The sequence below is a fragment of the Marmota monax genome, unplaced genomic scaffold (genome assembly GCF_021218885.2).
Source record: "Marmota monax isolate L192 unplaced genomic scaffold, Marmota_monax_Labrador192_F-V1.1 WCK01_AAM20220418_F8-fsc00005, whole genome shotgun sequence".
NCBI lineage: Eukaryota > Metazoa > Chordata > Mammalia > Rodentia > Sciuridae > Marmota > Marmota monax.
Window position 1 is genome coordinate 13,459,917 of NW_026692254.1, and position 22,166 is coordinate 13,482,082.

General features: G+C 42.3%; 1 protein-coding gene across 1 annotated transcript in view; it reads right to left on the bottom strand.

Moving 5' to 3' along the window:
* Positions 1-21,354, bottom strand: part of Entrep2 (endosomal transmembrane epsin interactor 2) — a 420,764-nt gene extending 399,410 nt beyond the window's left edge. The window contains exon 1 of the mRNA XM_046435750.2: positions 21,121-21,354. Within this exon, the coding sequence (XP_046291706.2) occupies positions 21,121-21,339 (219 nt within the window). The 5' untranslated portion in view covers positions 21,340-21,354. The remainder of the gene's footprint in view (positions 1-21,120) is intronic.
* Positions 21,355-22,166: the final 812 nt, after the last annotated feature.

The window sequence follows — 22,166 nt, forward strand, 5'->3', positions numbered from 1 at the left end:
ATCCACCCACCTGCGTCTACATAATTTTTTAATTGATTTTATTTTTAAAATACATGACAGGGGAATGCATTATAAATCTTATTACACGTATAGAGCACAATTTTTCATATCTCTGTTTGTATATAAAGTATGTTGACACCAATTCATGTCTTCATACATGTACTTTGGATAATGATGTCCATCACATTCCACCATCATTTCTTTTTTTTTTAAAGCGAGAGAGAGAGAGAATTTTAATATTTATTTTTTAGTTTTCGGCGGACACAACATCTTTGTTTGTATGTGGTGCTGAGGATCGAACCCGGGCCGCACGCATTCCAGGCAAGCGTGCTACCGCTTGAGCCACCATCATTTCTAACCCCATGCCCCCTCCCTTCCCTTCCCACCCCTCTTCCCTATCTAGAACTCATCTATTCCTCCCATGCTCCCCTTCTCTACCCCACTATGAGTCAGTCACCTTATATCAGAGAAAACATTCGGCATTTGTTTTTTGGGGATTGGCTAACTTCACTTAGCATTTTCTTCTCCAACTCCGTCTACATAATTAAAAGAGCCTATTCAAGAGAGACTCCAGGCAGAATCAAGAGGCTGCCTCTTGCATCCCCATCGGAGACACAGATCCATCCCAAAAGCTGTCAGGATTGCCCATCCCCCACCCACTTCACATTCACCTGTAGCAGGTAATGCACAGCACCCATTTGGAGCCAAAAAGGAATAAGTAACTTGTGAACAGGGTCCACACCATGAAACTACCTGGCATGACCTTGTTCCACTCACTACCCCATCTGCTGGTAGGCATCTGCACGCTTCCTCCCTCAAGCTCAACCTGAGCTTCCCCTTGTCTGAAGATGCTCAAAAATCACCAGCCAGTATTCCTAGAAGCCTGTGCCCACTGCTCGTGTTTATCTTAGAACATTACTCTATTATACACTTGGATGACCTTAATGGGTAAAGTGATGACTTTCTATATTTCTACTAGGCCACAGAGCAGTCTGGTTTGGAAGCAGCACTTAGATTCAATCCTCCTTTCTACAAATGGTACAAATGAGGCTCAGAGAGGTCAAATAATTAGCTCAAGTCATGCTTGAGCCATTCCATAAACATGTCTTCTACCCCCACCAGTGCCTGGTGATGCCTGCCTCCTTATAAGTCCACCTGTCTCTGAAGATGGGGTGGGCTTGGGGTGGCTCTTGCTCCAGGAAGCAAGAGAGGCAGGGGAGGGGGACATTCAGGCTGCTGTTTCTGTGATCACTGCTCTCAGCAGACCCCTGAAGCCACCTCATGGGAGACTGATTCTGCTGTTTCCCATGCCTGGGGTCTTCCCCTCCCACCCCAGGATCCAGCACCACCAGGTTGAACATGGGAAACCACCTGAATTTCCAAACATATGAGTGGACTATGTTCATATATATCCCTGGACCCTGGCCAGTTCCCACTCTTTGCCCTGTGCATTACCATCCAAGATCACCCTGACCCATCTCTCATTTCCATCCTCCACACATATCCCTCCCCAACGGATCCTCAAACACTTTCCCAGAAGGGAGCTTCCCAGATAATCTCTAATCTACAAAAAAGGAACAAAATGCCTACTCAGGGAATTACCACAAAGTTTAAAAAGTGAGTGTGTAAATTATTCTCAGATTAGTGTCCAGCAAAAAGTGAGCACCCAGTAAATGTCAGCTCCTGTGATTGTTCTGGTGAGTTTACATCAGGAGCCCATGGCTGCACCTCTTCTATTAGCATGCATTTGAGAGGTGGGTGAGCCCCAGAACTGGAAAGTGTGGGAATGACCCCTGTTCATCTCTGACAGACCTATACGCCATCTGATGGAAGCCAAGCTGAATGTTTTACTTTCCTTACTTGGACCACCGGAATGTAAACAATCCTCTTCTCCGTTTTTCCCAGTATCCCCCATGATTTCTTTTTTTTTTTTTTTTACTGTACTAGTTTCTTGTTGCTGCTGTAACAAATTACAACAATCCAAGTGACTTCAAAGCAACTTAGGGACATTTTAAAATATCTCATATACATTATTCAATTTATTCTAGAAATATTGTTATGTGCATATTAAGACAGGGCTTTCTGAAGTCAAGCAATGTACATATTTGAGGTCACTCAGTTTGTATCTTTCTATCTTACAGTTCTGGAGGTCGAAGACCAAAATCTGTCTCACTGGACAAAACTGGAGGTGTCAGCAGGCCTCATATCCTACAGAGGCTCCAGGGGAGAATCTCTTCCTTGACTTTTCCAGTTTCTAAAGACACCAGCAGTCCTTGGTGCATGGCTCTCCCTCACACCATTTCAATCTCTTGCTGTGTTGTCACAACTCCCACTACTGACTCAGACCTCCTGCCTCCCTCTTATAGGGAGCTTTGTGATGACACTGGACCCACCCAAACAACCAGCATGATCTCTCCATCCCAAGGTCCTTCTCTTAACCACAAGGGCAAAGTGGGGTTTTGTTTGTTTTGTGTTGTGTTGTGTTTGTTTGATTTCACCTTGGAAGACACACACTCCCAGGTCTGGGGATGAGGATGTGGACATCCTGGGAGCCACCATTCAGCCTATCATGCTAGCACATAACCTGCCCAGCTTTCCTAGTTCTTAGAGGTTTAATTAGTCCAAATGCCCACTTGCTATGCTTTAGATGCAGTTTGTCCCCTAGAGTTTTCTGGGTTGGAAGTCAGGTCCTGAGTGTGGTGGTAGGAGGTGGTAATGGAAGATGGAGCTGAGGGGGAGGTCCTCAGGCCACCTGGGGCACTGCCCCTGGAAGGAACTGAAGTATTTGTAACAGGACCCTGATTAGTTTTCACCAGAGAATCATTATAAAAGCCTGAGCCTGGCCTCAACCAACCTCTCTTGCTTCCTGAATGGTGATATAGTCTCCTCTCACTCATGTATGGGCTCCCACCATTATGACATTCTCCACTACCTGCCATGATATCCTCAAGCCAATGCCAGTGCCCACGAATCTCCAAAACTATGAGCTAAATAAACCTCTTTTCTTTCTAAAGTTAACCTTCCTTGGGTATTTTGTTATAGTAATGAAAAGTTTAATAATACACTGTTTCATCATTACCAAATTAGCACTCAGTACAACATTTCACATTTACAGTTACATTATAAAGATTAATCTAGATACTGTGCAATGGGCCTATTGGTATGATAAGAGTAGAAGTAGAGAAGCTTGGTATGAGGCTACCAAAATAATTTGGGTAAATACAGTAGGCTGAAGTAAGTATTTTAGAGGAAGAATAAGTGAGACTCTGCAATGATAAGATGGTAAGTAAGAAGTTCTCTCAGATGTGGGGGAAAAGGCACACTCAAACATTGCTGATAGGATAGCAAATTCATGCAACCAATCTAGAAAGCCAGTATGGAGATTCCTTAAAAAACTTGGAATGGAACAACCATTTGACCCAACTATCCCACTCCTCGGTCTATACCCAAAGGACTTAAAAACAGCATAATACAGGGACACACCACATCAATGTTTATAGCAGCTCAATTCACAATAGCCAAACTGTGGAAGCAACCTAGATGCCCTTCTAGAGATAAATGGATAAAGAAACTATGGTATATATGCAAAATGGAATATTACTCAGCATTAAAAGAAAATAATGGCATTTGCAGGTAAATGGATGGAGTTGGAGAATATCATGCTAAGTGAAGTAAGCCGATCCCAAAAAACCAAATGCCAAATGCTTTCTCTGATAAGTAGATGCTGATCCATAATGGGGGGTGGGGAGCATGAGATAAATGGAGGAACTCTGGATTGGGTGAAGGGGAGGGAGGAGAGGATGGGGGCATGGGGGCAGGAAAGATGGTGGAATGAGATGGACATCATTACCCTAGGTACATGTATGATTGCATAAATGGTGTGACTCTACTTTGTGTACAACCAGAAAAGTGAAAAATTGTGCTCCATTGGTACATAATGAATCAAAGAGCATTTTGTTATCATATATAACTGATTAGAACTAATAAAATAAGTAGATAGATAGATAGAAAGAAAGAAAGATAGATAGATAGAAGATCCCTCAGATATCTAGTAGGAGGAACTAGGTGAATTGTGGTAACACTCCTAAGAACAAAGAAGACATAGAAAAGATGAGGAATTGGGTTTGTGACATTTTAAATGTGAGGAGCCTATGACATGTCCAAGTTGGAGATGTGAGGCTGGCAACGGTGTATTTCAGGAGGAGGTAGGAAACAGTCTCAAACGTGAAGAACTCTGTGAATCAAGTGCTGAACCAGCGCAGGGTGACAGGAGTCTGGACAGTCATGTGCCCCTGCTGACCTCCAGCTAAGCTGTAGCTCATCTTGCCCCACCTCTTGGAGTCAGCACCTGTCTTTACGTGTCCACTGCAAAGGTGTATGTCTCAGGGGCAATGCGTGGCCATAATTCCCAGACCATTTCACCTGACTACCTCCACTCCCACCTCAGTTTCGGGAGGTCCTGTGGATCTTGAATTTAGGATGACGATTTCTACAGCCTCCAGAATAGAGAGTCTGTCCCACAGACTTAACTGTGGAAATCGCTAGGAGTTTCTCAGCCCATCATAGAGGGGTCCTTACAGCAGGCACCCCACTCTTCACTCTCATCTATACTTAGCATATCCCACAGCAACACGGAAACTTCCAGGAGTCTAATCCACACACAGTCCATGGGAAATCTCAGACCCAATCATCCAGACCAGAGGTCAGCCAACTCTGACCCTTGGTTTAAATCCAGTCTGACACTTGCATAAACAAAGTTTCATCAGAACACAGATATACCCATTCATTTATAAACCATCCTCAGCAGCTTTTGTACAAAGGCAGAGCTGAACATTTGCCACAGAAGACCCTATGGCCCACAAAACCTATTTACTATCCTGTATAAAAGAGATTGCCAACCTCTTGCCTAGACACTTCTCTCTCCAGTATTCCTTTGGCTCCTGCATTATGCTGGAAGACACGGAGGGCAAGGAACCACCAGCCAATGTTTCAGGTTCTCAGTTATCCATCTGGCTTCTAGACATGGAGCAGAGTGGGATGCTGTGTCCTTGTGTCTCAGTGACCAAAGAAACTTCTTCCCTTCCAAACCTCTCTCCCCAACTCCTCCCAGCCCCAGAGGCTTTCTCCTCCCCCCCTTCCACTTCCTACTGGATGGGAACCTCCCTCCCATCAACCATATCCTCTATCCCATCAACATGGGACTTTAGAATAAAGCCATTTTCAGGCTTTCTAGCTTTACTCTCAGTATATAAAGGAAAACTAGTGGAATAAGATTTTTTTCCCTTGCAACAAATCCTGCTTCTCATGGCTACAGTCTCTAGAGACTCCAGAAAGTCAGCAATGGGACTCAAAGCTGAGTAATAAGCTCTGTGTTCTAGATAATACCTGTTCTTCTCCCAAAGCAATGAATGCCCCTGATTTAATGGTTGCAAGAGCTGCAGGGTAATATGCTTTACAGGAAGGGGAAAAATATGGGTCAATTTAAATTTTCATAAATATTATTCTTGCAATAACCAGAGTGTGGTCCAAAAAGTTTCCACCAGGCAATGGAAAGTGAGGTATGGAATGCAAGTTGGAAAACTGGGGCAGGACTCAAGGGACAGCCAGCTGGCAAAAGGCTCTGCTACCCAGTCTTGGACCATAAGCTGCTCCCCTGGTGTCATACTGTTGCAGTTCATTTCACGGAAGAGGAGGAAAAGAAGGCCACTGAAGGTTGCGAATTAAAGTTAAATTGGTTAATGGCAGAGAAACTAGAGAGAAGTCTCAGATCAGCACCTGTGGGAGAGAAGGACTTAGAAGGGCAAGATGTTTGGCACCTGTGGATCCCCATGGGCCACAGGTTCCAAGAAAAGCAAGAAACAGAATCCCAGGTCATAAAGGCTGTCTATAGAGATGCACAAGAATCCCAGATCTCAAACTCTCAGCACATATAGCACTGGGGTGTGTGTCCAAGCAGAAACCAAAAGAACACTGCCCTTTCCAAATGAGTTTTCGGCCTCTTCCACCTCTAAACCATGCCTCAGAGCAGATACTCTTCAGATCAGCCCAAGATATGCAGGTGAAAAGCTCACCTATGGCCAGCCTAAGAATCCACAGGTAAAGCCTGCCAGCTGATACGCCCTGCTCATATCCAGCTAGGACTAATTCAGCCCCTCCTTCAATGGGAAGAATGGGAATGTAGAGGAAAATATACCAAGCTCATCTTTTAATCAACACGGTAGACATCGAAGTATCATGAAGAAAAATCATTATCACAAAAAAAGCAGATTTGGAAGATAAATGGAAAAACTGACCCTGAAGCAAAGAAGAAAACTTAATTTACATATCTCTAACTATTACCCTCAGGTAGAAATGAAAAAATAATGCAATCTATGGGCTGGGGATGTGGCTCAAGCGGTAGCGCGCTCGCCTGGCATGTGTGCGGCCCGGGTTTGATCCTCAGCACCACATACAAACAAAGATGTTGTGTCCGCCGAAAACTAAAAAATAAGTATTAAAGTTCTCTCTTTCTCTCTCTCTCTCTCTCTCTCTCTCTCTCTCTCTAAAAAAAAAAATAGAAAATGGATTACTAGCTTTAAAAAAAACTTAAAAAAAAAAGAAAAAATAATGCAATCTGAAAACTAGACAAGTACTAGGAAAAATTAGCAGAAAATATGGAAAGGCAGAAAAAATTGATTATTATATAAAATAACAGGGTTAATTTCACCTGATCTGTGACAAGCCTGACAGAGTCTGTGGAGAATCTTGAAATGAGTTCACACCTTCAGCCAAACCAGAAGAAATGCACAACTAGCAATTAATGTTGAACCAGGCCAGTGTCCAAGCTAGACCAAAGGGCAACCTCTACCACCCATCATGTTGTTCATGGAAAATGTTCAGCCTAAGGGTTCCTCTTGGTTTTTGTTAGTTTTGAACTGATCATGCAGCCTGGTTTTCGCTATGCTACCAGAAAAGTAAAGACCCCTCCTTCAATGAGCCTGCCGCCCCCAAGGCAAAGGATCTCTCAGCTATCTCGAAGATTCACAACCCAATGACAAAGTGCATCTTGTGTGACAGAGAAGGACCCTGGAAGGTGCACGTGGCCAGGACCTCTCTGATCCTCGCCTGTGCTTTTTTTCTCCTGCTGCTCAGCACCATCTTCCTTTGTTAAAGCATAAGCAAGTATACCCGGTAGAGTCTCAGAAGTCCCTTTAGTTGTCCAAACCTGTGTCACTCGTACAATTATTTTTAAAAATGGGTTTTAAAAGATGGATTTGAATAGGTCTCCCAGGTTATAAAGCAAAAGGCAAAGAATCTAAAGGTACAAGAGAGAAATTAAGGCTGGGGATGTGGCTCAAGCGATAGCACACTCGCCTGGCATGCGTGCGGCCCAGGTTTGATCCTCAACACCACATACAAACAAAGATGTTGTGTCCGCCGAAAACTAAAAAATAAATATTAAAATTTCTCTCTCTCTTTCTCTCTCCTCTCTCTCTCTCTCTCTTTAAAAAAAAAAGAGAGAAATTAAGATACCTAGAAGTTTAAGACAGGAGGTCAAACACCCAATAGGAGTTCCATAAAAAAAAAAAAGAACAGAGAAAACACACGTGAGGAAATAATCAAAGAACAGGATTTTCAGCATTAAAAAAAAAGACACACTGAGTGGCTAAAACCCTTCACTAAATACTGTGAAATACCAGACCACCAAGAACAAAGACCCTAAGACATCCAAAAAGGAAAGTGAATTAGTTACCAACCAAGAAGGGTGAACCAGATTGGCATCAAACATCTCTTCAGTGACATTAGATATGAAGACCAAGGTGTGATTGCCACCAAAGAAGTAACAACAGAAATACTGAAAATATTTAACTTTGAGAAATGGAGAGGGCAGGAGCTGAAGAATAGACTTCACACTTCATTTTTTACTTTTTCCATACTGTCTGAATTTCAAGTTCCAAGAACATATTTTGCATTTATCATCATTCTCATAATCATCATCATCACCATCTAGAAATATATACAATAGTCTCCTCTTATCCATGGTTTTGCTTTCTGAGGTTTCAGTTTCCCAACAGTCAATCATGATCAGAAATATATAATGGAAAATTCCAGAAATAAACAATTCATAACTTTCAATTGCACACTGACCTACGTAGTGTGATGGAATCTCACACCACCCTGCTCTGTCCTGCCTGGAATGTCAGTCATCTTTCGTCCAGTGTATCCACACTGTATGTGCTACCTGTCCTTTAACCATTTAGGAGTCATCACTGTTATTAGATGAAATGTCGTGGTATTACAGTATTTATATTAAGCAGTCCTTATTTACTTAATAATGGCACCAATACACAAGAGTAGTTATGCTGGCAATTCAGATATGACAAATAGAAGCAGTAAAGTGCTTCCTTTATGTGAACAAGTGTAAGTTCTCAACTTAAGAAAGAAAAAAATGAGATGCTTACATTGCTAAGATTACAGTAAGAATAAATCTATCCATGACACTATGAAGGGAAAAAATTGTGCTAGTTTTGCTGTTGCTCCTTGAACTGCAAAAATTACAACCACAGTGAGAGATAAGTATAAGGAAAAAAACCCTCAGACAGGGTTCTGCATTATTTAAGGTTTCAGGCATCCCCTGGATCTTGGATCATATTCCCCATGGATAAGCGGTAATATTCGTCTGTACCAACATGTGCTTCCACTCCCAGGGAGCATGTCATACCAGGTTCTTTCTCCACCCAGAAGCATTTCTTCTCTCTCTTGTTCCTTGAACTCTCTCAGATTCCATCCCACTTGCAGAGAGCCCTGCATCTGGCTACTAGGAACAGCCACAGGTTTAAGTCTTGACGTCATTGGGCAGGTGCCTGCTCAGGAGGGTTGGTTTGAGTTTGGGTTTTGTTTTTCTTTTCTTTTTCTCTCTCTTTTTAAATTTTTGTTGTTGTCATTGTTGATAATGGAGCAAGAAAAAAATATCATGAAATGTGTGTGTGAGTGTGTGTGTGTGTATCACAGATAAAATGGCAATTGAGGAAAAGCTGTTTAATACTTGTCATGATAGATTTTCAGCTCTGTCAACCCACCTGCATTTTGGGGCTGTTATTTTCCCATTTTGAAAAGAGTCAGCACTGCTGTGCCTCATGCCTTCTCGTGGCACAAAAGGGCAATGGCAGGCCCAGAGAGAGAACCTGTTGGCACCCACACTGCATTTGATGACGTGGCAGGTGCAAAGCAGATGCTATGTTTCTCCACCTTTTACTGACACTGAGTCAAGAATCAGTTTCTAAGAAAATAGTGTCTCTTTGTGAATGATTGAAAAGAACTTTGTGGGGATACAACTCTAAAAAAAAATGGGGCTGGAGATACAGTTCAGTTGGTAGAGTGCTTGCATTGCATGCACAAGGCCCTGGGTTCTAATCCCCAGCACCACAAAAAAGAAGAAGGAGGAGGAGGAGGAGGAGGAGGAGGAGGAGGAGAAGAAGAAGGAGAAGAAGAAGAATGGTCTGTTAAGTCAGAAGATTCTAATAAGTAAATGCTGGTAGTGTCCAAACTGCTTACTGACCTGTTAAACAGGTATAATTATCAGAGTTCTTTCAAACTCCACTGAGGGTTCCAAAAATGTATTTCAAAATCACCATCTAAATTCACTCTCAAGGCATTACAGTCATCCCTCGGTATCCGTGGGAGATTGGTTCCAGGAGTTCACACTCCCAAGAATACCAAGGTCCATGAATGCTCAAGTCCCATACATAAAATGGCATAGTACTTGCATAGAACCTATATACACATCCTCCTGTATACTTTAAATTATCTCCACATGCCTTATAATACCTCCTACACTGTAAATGCTATGTAAACAGTTGTCATACTGTATTGTTTAGGAAATAATGATAAGGAAAACAGTCTACATATTCAGTACAAATACAACTTTTTTTCCAGATTATTTTCTTTTTTTTTTTTTGTAAAATATTTATTTATTTATTTTTTAGTTTTCGGCGGACACAACATCTTTGTTTGTATGTGGTGCTGAGGATCAAACCCGGGCCGCACGCAAGCCAGGCAAGCGCGCTACGCTTGAGCCACCTCCCCAGCCCCCCCAGATTATTTTCAACTTGTGCTTAGTGAATCCACAGATACAAACCCATGGAGACTCGACAATATCTACAAATTTTCATTATAGATAAGAAGTCAGTGCTTCTCTTATGGTTAGATGATGTTAAGGTTTATTTTTAAATAAACATTTACTGTTTCACAGAGTTCCAAATTTTCTCTGCAAAAGAATTTTTTAAGTTTTATTTTAGAAAAATTAACTTGTATGTCTATGTGATACACAATTATGCCACAGGATCTAGAAGCTGCTGATTCAAAAGAAGCAGTTTATTTACATTGACCAGGATATAAATACTTGACTCATCATCTCTCTTTGCCTCCAAAAAATGCCAGTGTGTTAACATGCCTAATTCCTGTGAGCTCCATAAATTAATTACCTACCACACAATATTGTAAACTGTAGGTAAAATATGACATTTTCATCAACAGGTGGAAGAAGAGAAGAAGCGCCGTCTATGAATAAATTCAAACAATAATTTCAAAATATTAAACCGATAATAGAGAGATGTCAAGCAAAGTGTACATGTTTTCAGTTATAAGATGAATAAGTTATGGGGATCTAATTTACAGTATGATGACTATAGTCAATAATAATGTAATCCATACTTGAAATTGGCTATGGGAGTAGATTTTCTATTTTTCAAAAGTGGAAACACATTGGGTGATGGGTATGCTAATTGACAATGGGAATCATTATAGAAGATATCAAAACACCATATAAATAGCCAAGCACGGTGGTACATGCCTATAATTCCAGAAAATCAGGAAGCTGAGGCAGGAGGATCACAAGTTTGAGGCCAGCCTCATCAACTTAGTGAGGGCTTGACTCAAAGTAAAATAAAAAGGACTGGGGAGGCTGGGGTTGTAGCTCAGCGGTAGAGCGCTCGCCTAGCACGGGTGGGACCTGGGTTCAATCTTCAGCACCACATAAAAATAAAGTCATTGTGTTGTGTCCATCTACACCTAAAAAATAAAAAAATAAAAAGACTGGGGATATATCTCCGTGGTAAAATGCCCCTGGATTTAATCCTCAGTATCTAAAACAAAGAAACAAACAAAAAAAGCCCATCATATTGGCCACTTTAAATATATACAATTTTTTGTTTGTTAATCAGACCTCAATAGGGCATAGGATGGCACACAGCTTCCTCTCAGCCCCCAGGACATTACACTCCTTGAAATCCCTTAGGTCAACCCTGCTGGGAACTAAAATCAAAATACAAATTTATTACCCACAAAAAAAAGTCAACAAACTAAAAAAGATTAAATCACAGTCAAGTATCTTCTCTGGCCCCAATGTTAAAAAACTAGAGATCAATACCAGGAGGAAAAATATCAATATACAAAAATCAGTCGTGTTTGTATACACTAGCAACAAACCAGCCAAAAGAGAAATCATGTAAATGATCCCATTTAGAATATCTACAAAAAAATACTTAGGAATAAATTGAACCATGGAGGTGAAAGATCCATACACTGAGAACTATAAAACAATGATGAAGGAAACTGAAGAGGCCACAAAGATATCCCATATCCATAGACGGAAGAATTAATATTGTTAAAATATCTGCTTTACTAAATCCCTATCAAAATTCCAAGGACATTTCTTACAGAAATAGAAAAACTAACCCAAAATTTTATATGGAATCACAAAATACTCCAAATTGCCAAAAGAATCTGGAACAGGAACAAAGCTAGAGGCATCCCACAACCTGATCCCAAAATCTACTACAAAGGTAAAACAATCAAAGCAGCAGGTACTGGCACAAAAACATATGAACCACTGCAACAGCACAGACAGCCCAGAAGCAACCATCATGTATAGTCAGCTGCTTTTCAACAAAGGTGCCAAGAAAGTACAATGAGGGAAAGGAAAATCTCTTTAATAAGTGGTAGTGGGAAAACTGGATATTCACACGAGAAGAAGGGAACTGAATCCTATCCCATCGCCAAACAAAAATCAATGCAAAATAGAGCAGAGACTTCAACATAAGACATGAATCTGTAAAACTGTTAGAAGAAAAGACAGGGGGAAAGCAACTTGACATAGGTTTTGGCAACCGCTTTTATTTTTTTTATATGACTACAAAAGCACAGGTAACAACAGCACAAACATACAAATGAGGTCACACCAAACTTTCTGCACAACGAGGGAAACGATCAACAGAGCAAAAAGACAACTTACAGCATGGGAGAAAATATGTGTGAATCATACATATGGTAAGAGGTTGGTATTCAAAATACATAAGGAACTTAGACAACTCAATAACAACAAAACAACCCAATTTTAAAAATCAGTTAAAAAAAAAAAAAAACTATAAAACTAAACAGATATTACCTCCCAAAAAAAAAAAAAAAAAAAAAAAGACCAAGGGCCAGAAAATATTCAACATCACTATTCCTCAGAGAAATGCGAATTAAAACTATAATGAGATATCCCTTCACTTCATGAAGATGGCTTTTACCAAAAAGACAAAAGATAACAAGTACTGGTAAAAAGGGAAAGAAAAGAGGCAATTTGTACATTATTGGTACAAATGTAAATTAGTTCGACCATTATAGAAAGCAGTATGGAGGCTCCTCCAAAACTGAAAAGCAGAACAAACGTATGATCCAGCAATTCCATCTCTGGGTATCCAAAGGCAATCAAATCTGTGTATCAGAGACATCTGCACTCCCATGTTCATTTCAGCATCTTTAAAACAGTTTAATTTGGACAGTAGATGAAACTGGAATGGGGTCTGTGGACTGGATGCGAATGTTCTTCCAAAGTTGGTTTTCTAATCTGGAGAGGTTTATGCTGGCTAGATAAAGAGTGTCCTCCAACTGGGAAATAGCCACTGAAATTTTCATGAGGAATGCTACATCGTGTCAGAAGTTTGGCTCCCAAATGTTTAAGAAAAAGATGAATGACACTGGATTCTCTTCTTCATTGACAAAAGGAGTTTGCACAAGGACAAGCCACAGGTCAGATGCAATAAAATGGTTACAGTTAAGGAGTATATGTGAAGAGAGATACTAGTGTCCTCAGTTGTTTTGCAACTTTTCTGTTGGAAATCATTTCAATTTTTTCCAAAATGACGTTTTTTAGAAGTATATTTTCATTTTTTTCAAGCACTAGATTAGGCAATGACATTCCAATTCACTGTACCTACTGCCTGTGACTAAGACATTTTACATGGATGCCCAAAGAACTTTCTTCCTTCTCTTTAAAAATCCATTATTTTAGGGACAAGGTTGTCTATCCCTCATTGATTTTTTCCCCCAGTTACAAAGTCTATCCTTTCAATTCTTCTTTATTTTAGTGAAAAAAATTCTTGCATTGCAGTTCTAAATATTTATTTTGTTCTATTGCTTTGCTTTTCCTTCCCTGGACACTCTAATTATAGACATACTGGATCTCCTGTGCCTGTCTCCTATACTTATTTTCTCTAATTCACTGTATCTATTTGTGTTAGTCAGCTTTTTGTCACTGTGACCAAAATACTTGAAAAGAATAACTTAGAGGTGAACAAGCTTATTTTGGGCTCACAGTTTCAGAGGTTTCAGTCCCAGGTAAGTGGGCTCCATTGCTTTGGGCCTGAGGTGAGACAGAACATCAAAGCAGAAAGGTGTAGCTCATGGCACCTGGGAGATGGGAGGTGGGGAGCACAGAAAGACAGACAGGAAGGGACCAGGGACATATATAGTTCCCAAGGCCTCAGCCCCAGTGATCCACTTCCCCCAGCCAACCCCACCTGCCTACAAGACTACCCACTCATCCAAAGTATTAATCCATCAAATGGATTAATCCATTTATGAGATTATAGTGTTCATGATCCAGTCATTGACTAAAATCCCCACCTCTGAACCCAGGCTGCACTGAAGACCATACTTTCAACACATGAGCTTTAAAAAGGACATCCAGATTCAAATCATAATGTCTCCCTCACTTTTTTTTTCATTTTTCTTTTTCATCTACTTTTACTCTGTGCTTTCTATCATATCCATTATTTTCCTTCTAATTTAGTCTTCATTTTTTCCAAATTCTTTTTTGGCATCTCTCTAATTTCATAATTTTTTAACTAGTCATGTCTTTCATAATCTCTTTTTCTGATTGGTATTACTCCTGTAAAACTTTCTTTTTTTCTTTAAGCTTATGTTGAAATACTGTTTAGAATCTTCCTTGCTTCATCTCATTTTCTAAGTATTGTTGTTTTCTTTTTCATCATTTTTCTTTTTTTTCTTAATTTTAATATTTATTTTTTAGTTTTCGGCAGACACAACATCTTTGTTTGTATGTGGTGCTGAGGATCGAACCCGGGCTTCACACATGCCAGGCAAGTGCGCTATCATTTGAACCACATCCCCAGCCCTCATCATTTTTCTTTGAATGAATTTCTCATGGGGTTAGATTATGTTCCTTGTTTGTTCAAGCAAGTTTAAATGAGGTGGATTTTCCTGATTAGGGGGATATGACTAAAAAATGGGGGGGGGGCAGGGCAGCTTTGCTAACTGGGCTCTACTGATCTCTGTAAGACCCAAAATACAAACTCCCTATATATTCACCTGTTTCTTGGTTAAATCCAGAAACTTTGTAAACCTCAGGGCCTCTAGCTCTTTACTGCAGCTCCAGATAACTGAAGTCCTTGTTTTCCAATGATGAAATCTCAGCTTTTCCTGGTTTATAGTTTGGGTTGGTTTGTTTGTTGTGGGTTGTTGTTTTTTGTTTGTTTTGTTTTGTTTTGGAGGGAGGGGTCTTTGTTTTATTTTGTTTTAAAACAGTGCTATCTTAAGATTCAAGTATTTGCCCCCCATCCCTCTGCAAAGGCCCCTGTGCCAAAGCCTTGATCCCCAGTCTGTGACACAACTGAAAGGTAGTAGAACCTTTAAGAGATTACTAGGGATGTGCCCTTAAAAGCCATTGAAAGGGACACTGAAACTCTAGCCTGTCTCTCTTTCTCCTTTGTTCTCTGCTTTTCAGCCACCATGAGGTGAACAAGCTTCCTCTGCCACACCCTCTAGCATCCATGATATAGTGTACCACCTCAAGCCCAAAACAACAGAGCCAAGTGACCATGGATTAAAACCTCTGAAACTGTGAACCAAAATAAACATTTTTTTCATCCTGAGTTAATTATCTCAGGTATTTTATTATAGTAAAAGAAAACTGACTGACCCAACCAGTTTCTAAAATCTCTTTCTTTGCAGGTCTTCATCCTCACTTCTAGCACCTGAACCTATTTCCTCTCACCATCTGTTTTCCTGTCCTGCTCAATTTGGTATATATTCACAGTAATTTCTGCACAGGGTGAGACTCTGCCCTTCTAGGAAGAAGGACTTACCATGCATTTCTAAGATTCTCCAAGGCATGATGTGGATTATCCCACATTCTTGTCCGGTCACTATTCTTGCCCATACAAAACTGTTTAAGAGCTTTCCAGTTTTGTCAATTGTTCTTGGATGTGGCCATCTATACTTCACTTCCACTTTTAGGGATGAGTGACATTGTGACCCTATTACTGCTGGTGTGTGGCCCCACTCGCCTGAGGCAGGGACTCTCAGGCGCACCCCATCACTTTTGTCAACCATGTCATCTCTGAGCTTTTTCTATGGCTGTCTTCTTGCTGACTGACTTAATGCTCAGAAATTTAAGGAAGAATGAAAAACAACTCTGCCACCATGAACACATCCCCATAAAGCATTTTTTGAAAGATATAAAAATAAGAACAAATCAAGGAAGAGACAGATCACATTCTTGAATTGGTAGATTCAATATTATAAAACAGTACTTTTTAAATTGATCCATAAATATAATAGAATTGATTTTTGGTGTCTTTTGCTGTAGAGAAAAAAATTGTACCTAATTAAATCTCCTAGTTTTCACTTTTACAGAGAAATGCAAATCATAAAACAATCTTACCAGAATCCAGACAGAGATATTTTAAAGTTCAAATGGAAGAACCACCATGGCACTTTTGAAAGAGGAAAAACAGTGTGGACAGACTTACCTTACCAGGTAGTAAAACTCACTAGGAATTTGCCATAATCAAAACAATGCAGTATTGATTCTGAAACAGTGGTGGAGTGCTTTTGCCTAGCATGCACAAGAACCTGGGTTCAACACCAGCACCACAACATAAATAGATAGGTAGATAGATAGATAGATAGACACATAGATAGATAGATAGATAGATAGATAGACAATTAGGAGAATAAAACTGAATATAGTCCAAAAAGAGAGCCATATGTAAGTAGAAACTTCAGTTCAAAGCAAAATTAATGTTAGCCCTTTCTAAACACTATCTACAAAATCAATTCTAGATGAATGAAGACATGAATAAAAAGTTAAATTAAACATTAAAAGGAAATTTAGAATATTTGTGTGACTTTTGTAGAGATAACTCTATCAACTAAGAAAACAATCCAGAAACAATTAAAGTAAAAACTAGATTTAAATAGGTAAAAAATATTTTTTTATACAGAAAGACACCAAAAATTAAGTCGACTTCCTTCGGTGCACAGGCTCTGCACCATGATGTGCTGCCTCACTCCAGACCCAAAGGCAACAGGGCCAAGTGACCATGGACTGGAACCTCTGAAACCATGAGACAAAATAAACCTTTGCTCCTGAAAAGGTGAGTTTCATGGGTATTTCATCACCATGACAGACAGCTAACCAACACACTAGTCAAAGCATAGTCCAATTTGGAATTTTGTTAGGTACTGCTGGATTCATTTCCACAAGAATATAGTTGTTGCCACCCATGGGACCATGACCCAAGAGTGCTCTTTTCCTTTGCAGCACAGGAGGTAGGAATCTTCATTACATTTAAAAATTACATTTGAAAAGAAGTCCAAGTAATGTGGGTGGTTTAATCCCATTTTTATATCTTGAAAAGAAAAGAAATATTCCATATATATAAATTCCAATACATTTTGTGATTGTAAAAGAAAGTGTGGAAGGACAACATATTAAACAACACTGGTAATCTTGGTTAACCATGCATAGAGAATTGGTATAGAAGAAAGCATGGTTTTTTTTGTTTGTTTGTTTGTTTTAAGTTGTTACAACAATGATATATTGCTTTTTCAGTATGAAAAAAAAAAAAACCCAGGTGAAGTTGCTTTTAAAGGCAACTCAAACGCATACATTCACACACACAGGGTTAGCACCCAATGATTATGTCTTTATCAATGTATGTACTAGCAATTTGAATAATTCATAATGTACTTGTCTGATGTCTTGGGAATTAATAAAATTTCAAAGAAAATTATGAAGCTGATCTATTAAAGGATAACTGCTCAAGAACTTCACCCACCTCGGTTGGTCCTCTAAGCCATTAATACTGATGATCATTAACTCCAAAATGCAGGAGGCATTCATTCACCAGGGAACTGATCCAGCTCCTATATCGTTAGCTAGCAAAGTATAGGACAGGAAAACATTTGAAGGTTGTCCTTGAGTGAAAGGAATGGCCTTCCTCTACTTCACCTGTCTCCAACTCTGTCAAGGTCCCCTGAAATAGTTTGAATCCTAAGTGTCCTCCACATGCCCACGTGTTAAAGCTTTGGTCCTAAGTTTGGCTCTACTAGGAAGTGGTAAAAACTTTAAGAGGTGGAGCCAAGTGGGAGGAAGTTAGGTCGTTGGGGGTGTGCCTTAGAAAGGAATATTGGGACCTAAACCCCTTCCTCTTCATCTGTTTGCTTCCTGGCCATGAGGTGAATGGTTCTGATCCACTACACATTCCTCACCATGATGTGCTGCCTCATCACAGGCCCAAAAGGAATGAGCTGACCAACCATGGACTGAAACCTCCCAAACTGTGAGCTGAAATAAAACTTTCTGTAAAACCATCTCTTCCCACCTAAAAAAATAAAAAAACCACCACTAAATTTCCTCACCTTCCCTAGTGCTTTCTCAAGCTTCTTTTGAATCTTCATCTTTCCAGGCATGATTTGGGGGCTTTTCCTAAGAAACAGAGGTTGCAAGCCCCTGATCAAGCCTGACTCCTTTACTACTAGGCTTTATGCCATCCCCTTCTGCCTAAGCAGTTAGTGTAATGGTTAGAGATGTGGTGTCTAAAATTGGGGCAAGTAAGTTCAAAGCCACTCCTTAGCTGAGTGACCTTCAGTCTTCATCTCAGTATACTCAGCAGAAATACTCAAGACTTCAGGAGGCCTCCTGGAAGGGAGACAGGCTCTATTGTGCTTTATTCTATTGGCTAAGGCAAGTCAGAGGTCCCATTCAAATTGGAAGGAAGGTAACTGCCCTGGGGCCCTAAAAACCAGGAGGCACAGTACACCAAGCCATAATGCTACTGGGCTATGACACCATGTAAAATTCATCTTCCTGCTTAACAACACAGTGAAGGGCTTAATAAGTGTAAACTGTTTTTCTTAGGTATTTTTTTTCTTAAACAAAGAGTTATTTTTGCAATGGTTCTTCACCATGTACAAACCAGAGAGAGGACCTAGAAAACCAGAGATTGCTAAGGAGTACAGACCTCAGAGGAGGCAAAGAAAGCAGAGTACAGACCTACACTCCACTGTACAGATTTCCATAAAAGCTGGCAATCGTAATCACCTTTCTTAAATGAAGAACATCCTTGGAAAGCAGTGTCACCAATCTGCAGTCTGAAGGCAAGCATATATAATTGTCCCTCAGAATCCATGGGGGATGGATTCAAAGACCCCCCCCTCCAAAAAAAAGACTAGGGATGTTCAAATTTCCTTATGTAGTACTGTGTAATATTTGCATACAATCTCCATACATCCTCTCATATATTTTAAGTCATCTCTAGATGTCTTGTAATGCCTACCACAATGTAAATTCTATCTAAATAGCTGCTATACAACATTGTTTAAGGAATAATGACAAGGAAAAAAAGTCTATACATATTCAGTACAGATGCAGGGATTTTTTTTTTTTTTTTAGTATTTTCAATCTGTACTTGATTGAATTTGTGGATGCAGAAGCTGCAAATATGGAGGACTGTCTGAATATGGCAAGGGGCCCATGCTACCCATGCTACCCATTCACAACCACACCACCAGGCAAACCTGCACAACATAAATGGAATCAATTACCCTTTCTGCAAAGGGCAGAAACAATATGTGAAAGATAGTATGTACTGTATTCAAAGAATTTTAAAGCTGCTTGGGGCACATTAAGTTTGAAGAATGAAAACAAGCCCAGAAGAAAACCAATGGAAGGATGGGAAGGTAGGAAATGGATCCTGGGCAGAAGTTACCTTAAAAATCTCTAAAATGTAAACAGTTTATTGTTGGTTTGTTGCTGTTCACCAGAGCCTAGAGAAATGTGTACACATAGAAATTTGTGGAATTACTCTGAATCTTGGGAAGCCAGAACTACTCTCTTATAGCAGTTGTAGAGAATAACATTTGAAACTGAATTAACTGTTTTACCTACTTAACTCTTTAAACTGAAATGTGAGTGTGCATTTTTTGCAGAAATAGTCTTTCTACTGTGCCCTATTAATGTTTTCTCTTTGGGGTTTATTATTAAAGGGCAGTTCTCTTTGCATACCCCTGGGAGTAGTGGAAAGGCTGGAAGGGTTGGTGGGGGGCAGGGATGTCAGGGAGGAGCCAGGGAGTGGAGCTAATTCACCAGTCTGCCACCTGTAGGCTGGTTCCAGCAAACTGAAACCTCAGTACTCACTAGACAGACATGAAAACAATGCATATTAAATAATACTAAAAACTGCGCAACAGATGTGTTAAGACTATATATAGGGGAGCATTTGAATCACGGTTCCTGTGTTCCTGCCTCCCACCCCCTCTCATTGATTTAAACGCTGGGAGCTGTGACCGCACATACTGTTATTCCTATTCAGCTCTGCAAGACTCACCCCCTGGTCTGAAATAAGCTTTGAAAATTAATACCCCCATTAGGATGAACAACCACACCTGTATCGATCCGTGTTTCAAAGGCATTTTTGCTCGGATCTCGTTTTAAAAGCCATGAAAGGAACTTAGAGAACAAAGGCCATTACAAATTAAATAAATAAAAGCGAGCTGGACGTTTTGCGTTTTTTTTTTTAAATTTCAAAACTCAAGAATAGCAAACCTTAATTACAAAGGCTTGGTTTGGATTTCTGTAGGTGGAATTTAAACATACCGAGTTTACAGTGTAAGTCTATACGATGTATTTCAGCACCATAAACCAAATGTAGTTACAGATGTCAAGAGTTCTCAGAACAAGTGCCTCTCTTTATAAATATCTGCTCTGCATATATTTTTCCCATTCCCATATGTCCATTCTGTATTAATATAGGGGGAAAAGCAACTTTCAACCAAATGCTAAAAAAAAATGTCAAGAATTAACTCTTAGTGACAATCATTTGTTTAATAGCGATCTCCTGGTGTCTTTCTCCTATGGAGGTTGACTAGTCACTGGCTTCTTTGGGAGTCAAAAACCTGAAATCAGTCGTCCTGACAGTCTGAAGCTCAGAAAACACGCCCCCCAGACGCTGGCTGCAGGTCGGCTGCCCTGTTCAGCAGGCCGTTAGGGGCGGGAAACCAGAGTGCCTGACACTGGTCGGCGAGTGGCCAGAGGAGGTAGGTTGGTCACCGCGGCCGGGACTGGCCCGCTACCTGACAGTACGCACCACGCTTCCTCCCCGCCTAGCTAGGGCCACTGCGAAGGAGAGGCGCGCGCAGACACGCAGCACCGCACTGGGTTCGGATCCCAGCTCGGACGCGGCAGCGCGCGGAGTACCCAAGGGCCGGCCGCCAAATGCCGGATTGCTGCCCACCCTTGCGTGGCGAAGGGTGGGCGCCTGGCTTCTGTTTCCTCTAAGAAAAGTAACTCCGGGGATGAGCGCAACGGAAAAGCGAATGCGATGTTCCGGGAGCCGCGAGTCAGTCCCCGGAGTTATTCTGCCCGGAGTTTTGAACTGCAACCTGCGCTGCAGCTCGACCCTGGGCGTTCGCACCCCAACTTGGAGCCCGCGGTGGCGTCCCGGGGGCGCCTCGGTCCCGGGCACGCACTCTCTCCCGGAGCCCTGTCCCTGCCGGGCCTCAGACACTCACCGAGAAGCCAGCCCAGAAGGGACAGGAGTGACGGACGCGGGCGGAGGTAGTGAGCGCCAACGCGGCGAAGCTGACAGCCACGATGAGGCATCCGAGCGCCATCTGCGTGGCCCCGAGCGCCAGCACGATGCGGGAGCGGCCCGGGCACTCGCGCAGGCGGGACAGGCTGCGGGGCAGCGCGGTGGGGCGCGGAGCGCGGGGACCGCCAGCCGGAGGCATAGCGCTGGGCGCCCGCACCCCTCGCCAGGCTCCCGCCCGATCCAGGTGTACGCCGCCGCCTTTCCTCACAGAGGGTCCGAGGCAAGTTGCTCCGGATGAGGGGACCACCTCCTAGCTGGCTGCGGAGGCTGCGACGGCCGCGCGCCGGGAGCAGACTGGGCCGGGCGGGAAGCCTGGCGCCCGCGGCTGCTGCCGGTGCCTGCGCCCATGCCGCTGCCGCTGCTCCGCAGAGCCGCCGAGCTGCCCGCCCGCCAGCCGGCCGCGCCGCGCTGCGCCCTCTCCCGCCCGCCCCGCGCGCTACCCGGCCCGAGCGCGGGCGCGAGCCTCTGTGCCGGGCGCGAGCGGCCGCTGTCCCCGGGCGCGAGCCCCGCCGCCGCGCGCTGGGCCCGGGCTGGAGCGCGAGCCGGGACCCACACGGGGAGGCTGGGTGAGGGCGCAGGTGTGGTCCCCTGACTGGTCCCCGGCGCTCACGCCTCTCGCCGGTGGTTGGCAGCGGATCCGAAGGGAAAGAGTGGGAACCGCAGCGCGACAAGGGAAAGGGCAACAATCTCCGCTGCGGAGCCCTTGGCCAGTGGTGCGGCAGGGTAGTGGGAGTCGGGTCCGCCAACCGAGCGGCAAAGCCCGCGGCCGGCCAAGGATGGGCCGGGCAGTGGCAGCGCTGAGAGTAGAGAGACCACCCCGCCCGGCGGGGAGCCAAGAGGAGGTGAATTTCCTGCTCTGTCCTCAGGTGTGGCGGACAGGAACCTTTCTGGAAAGCAGAAATCTAAGAACCAAGATGCCGCTTTTCCGCAGTCCCAGAATTTCCCCAGCCATTCGCTGAGAACTTA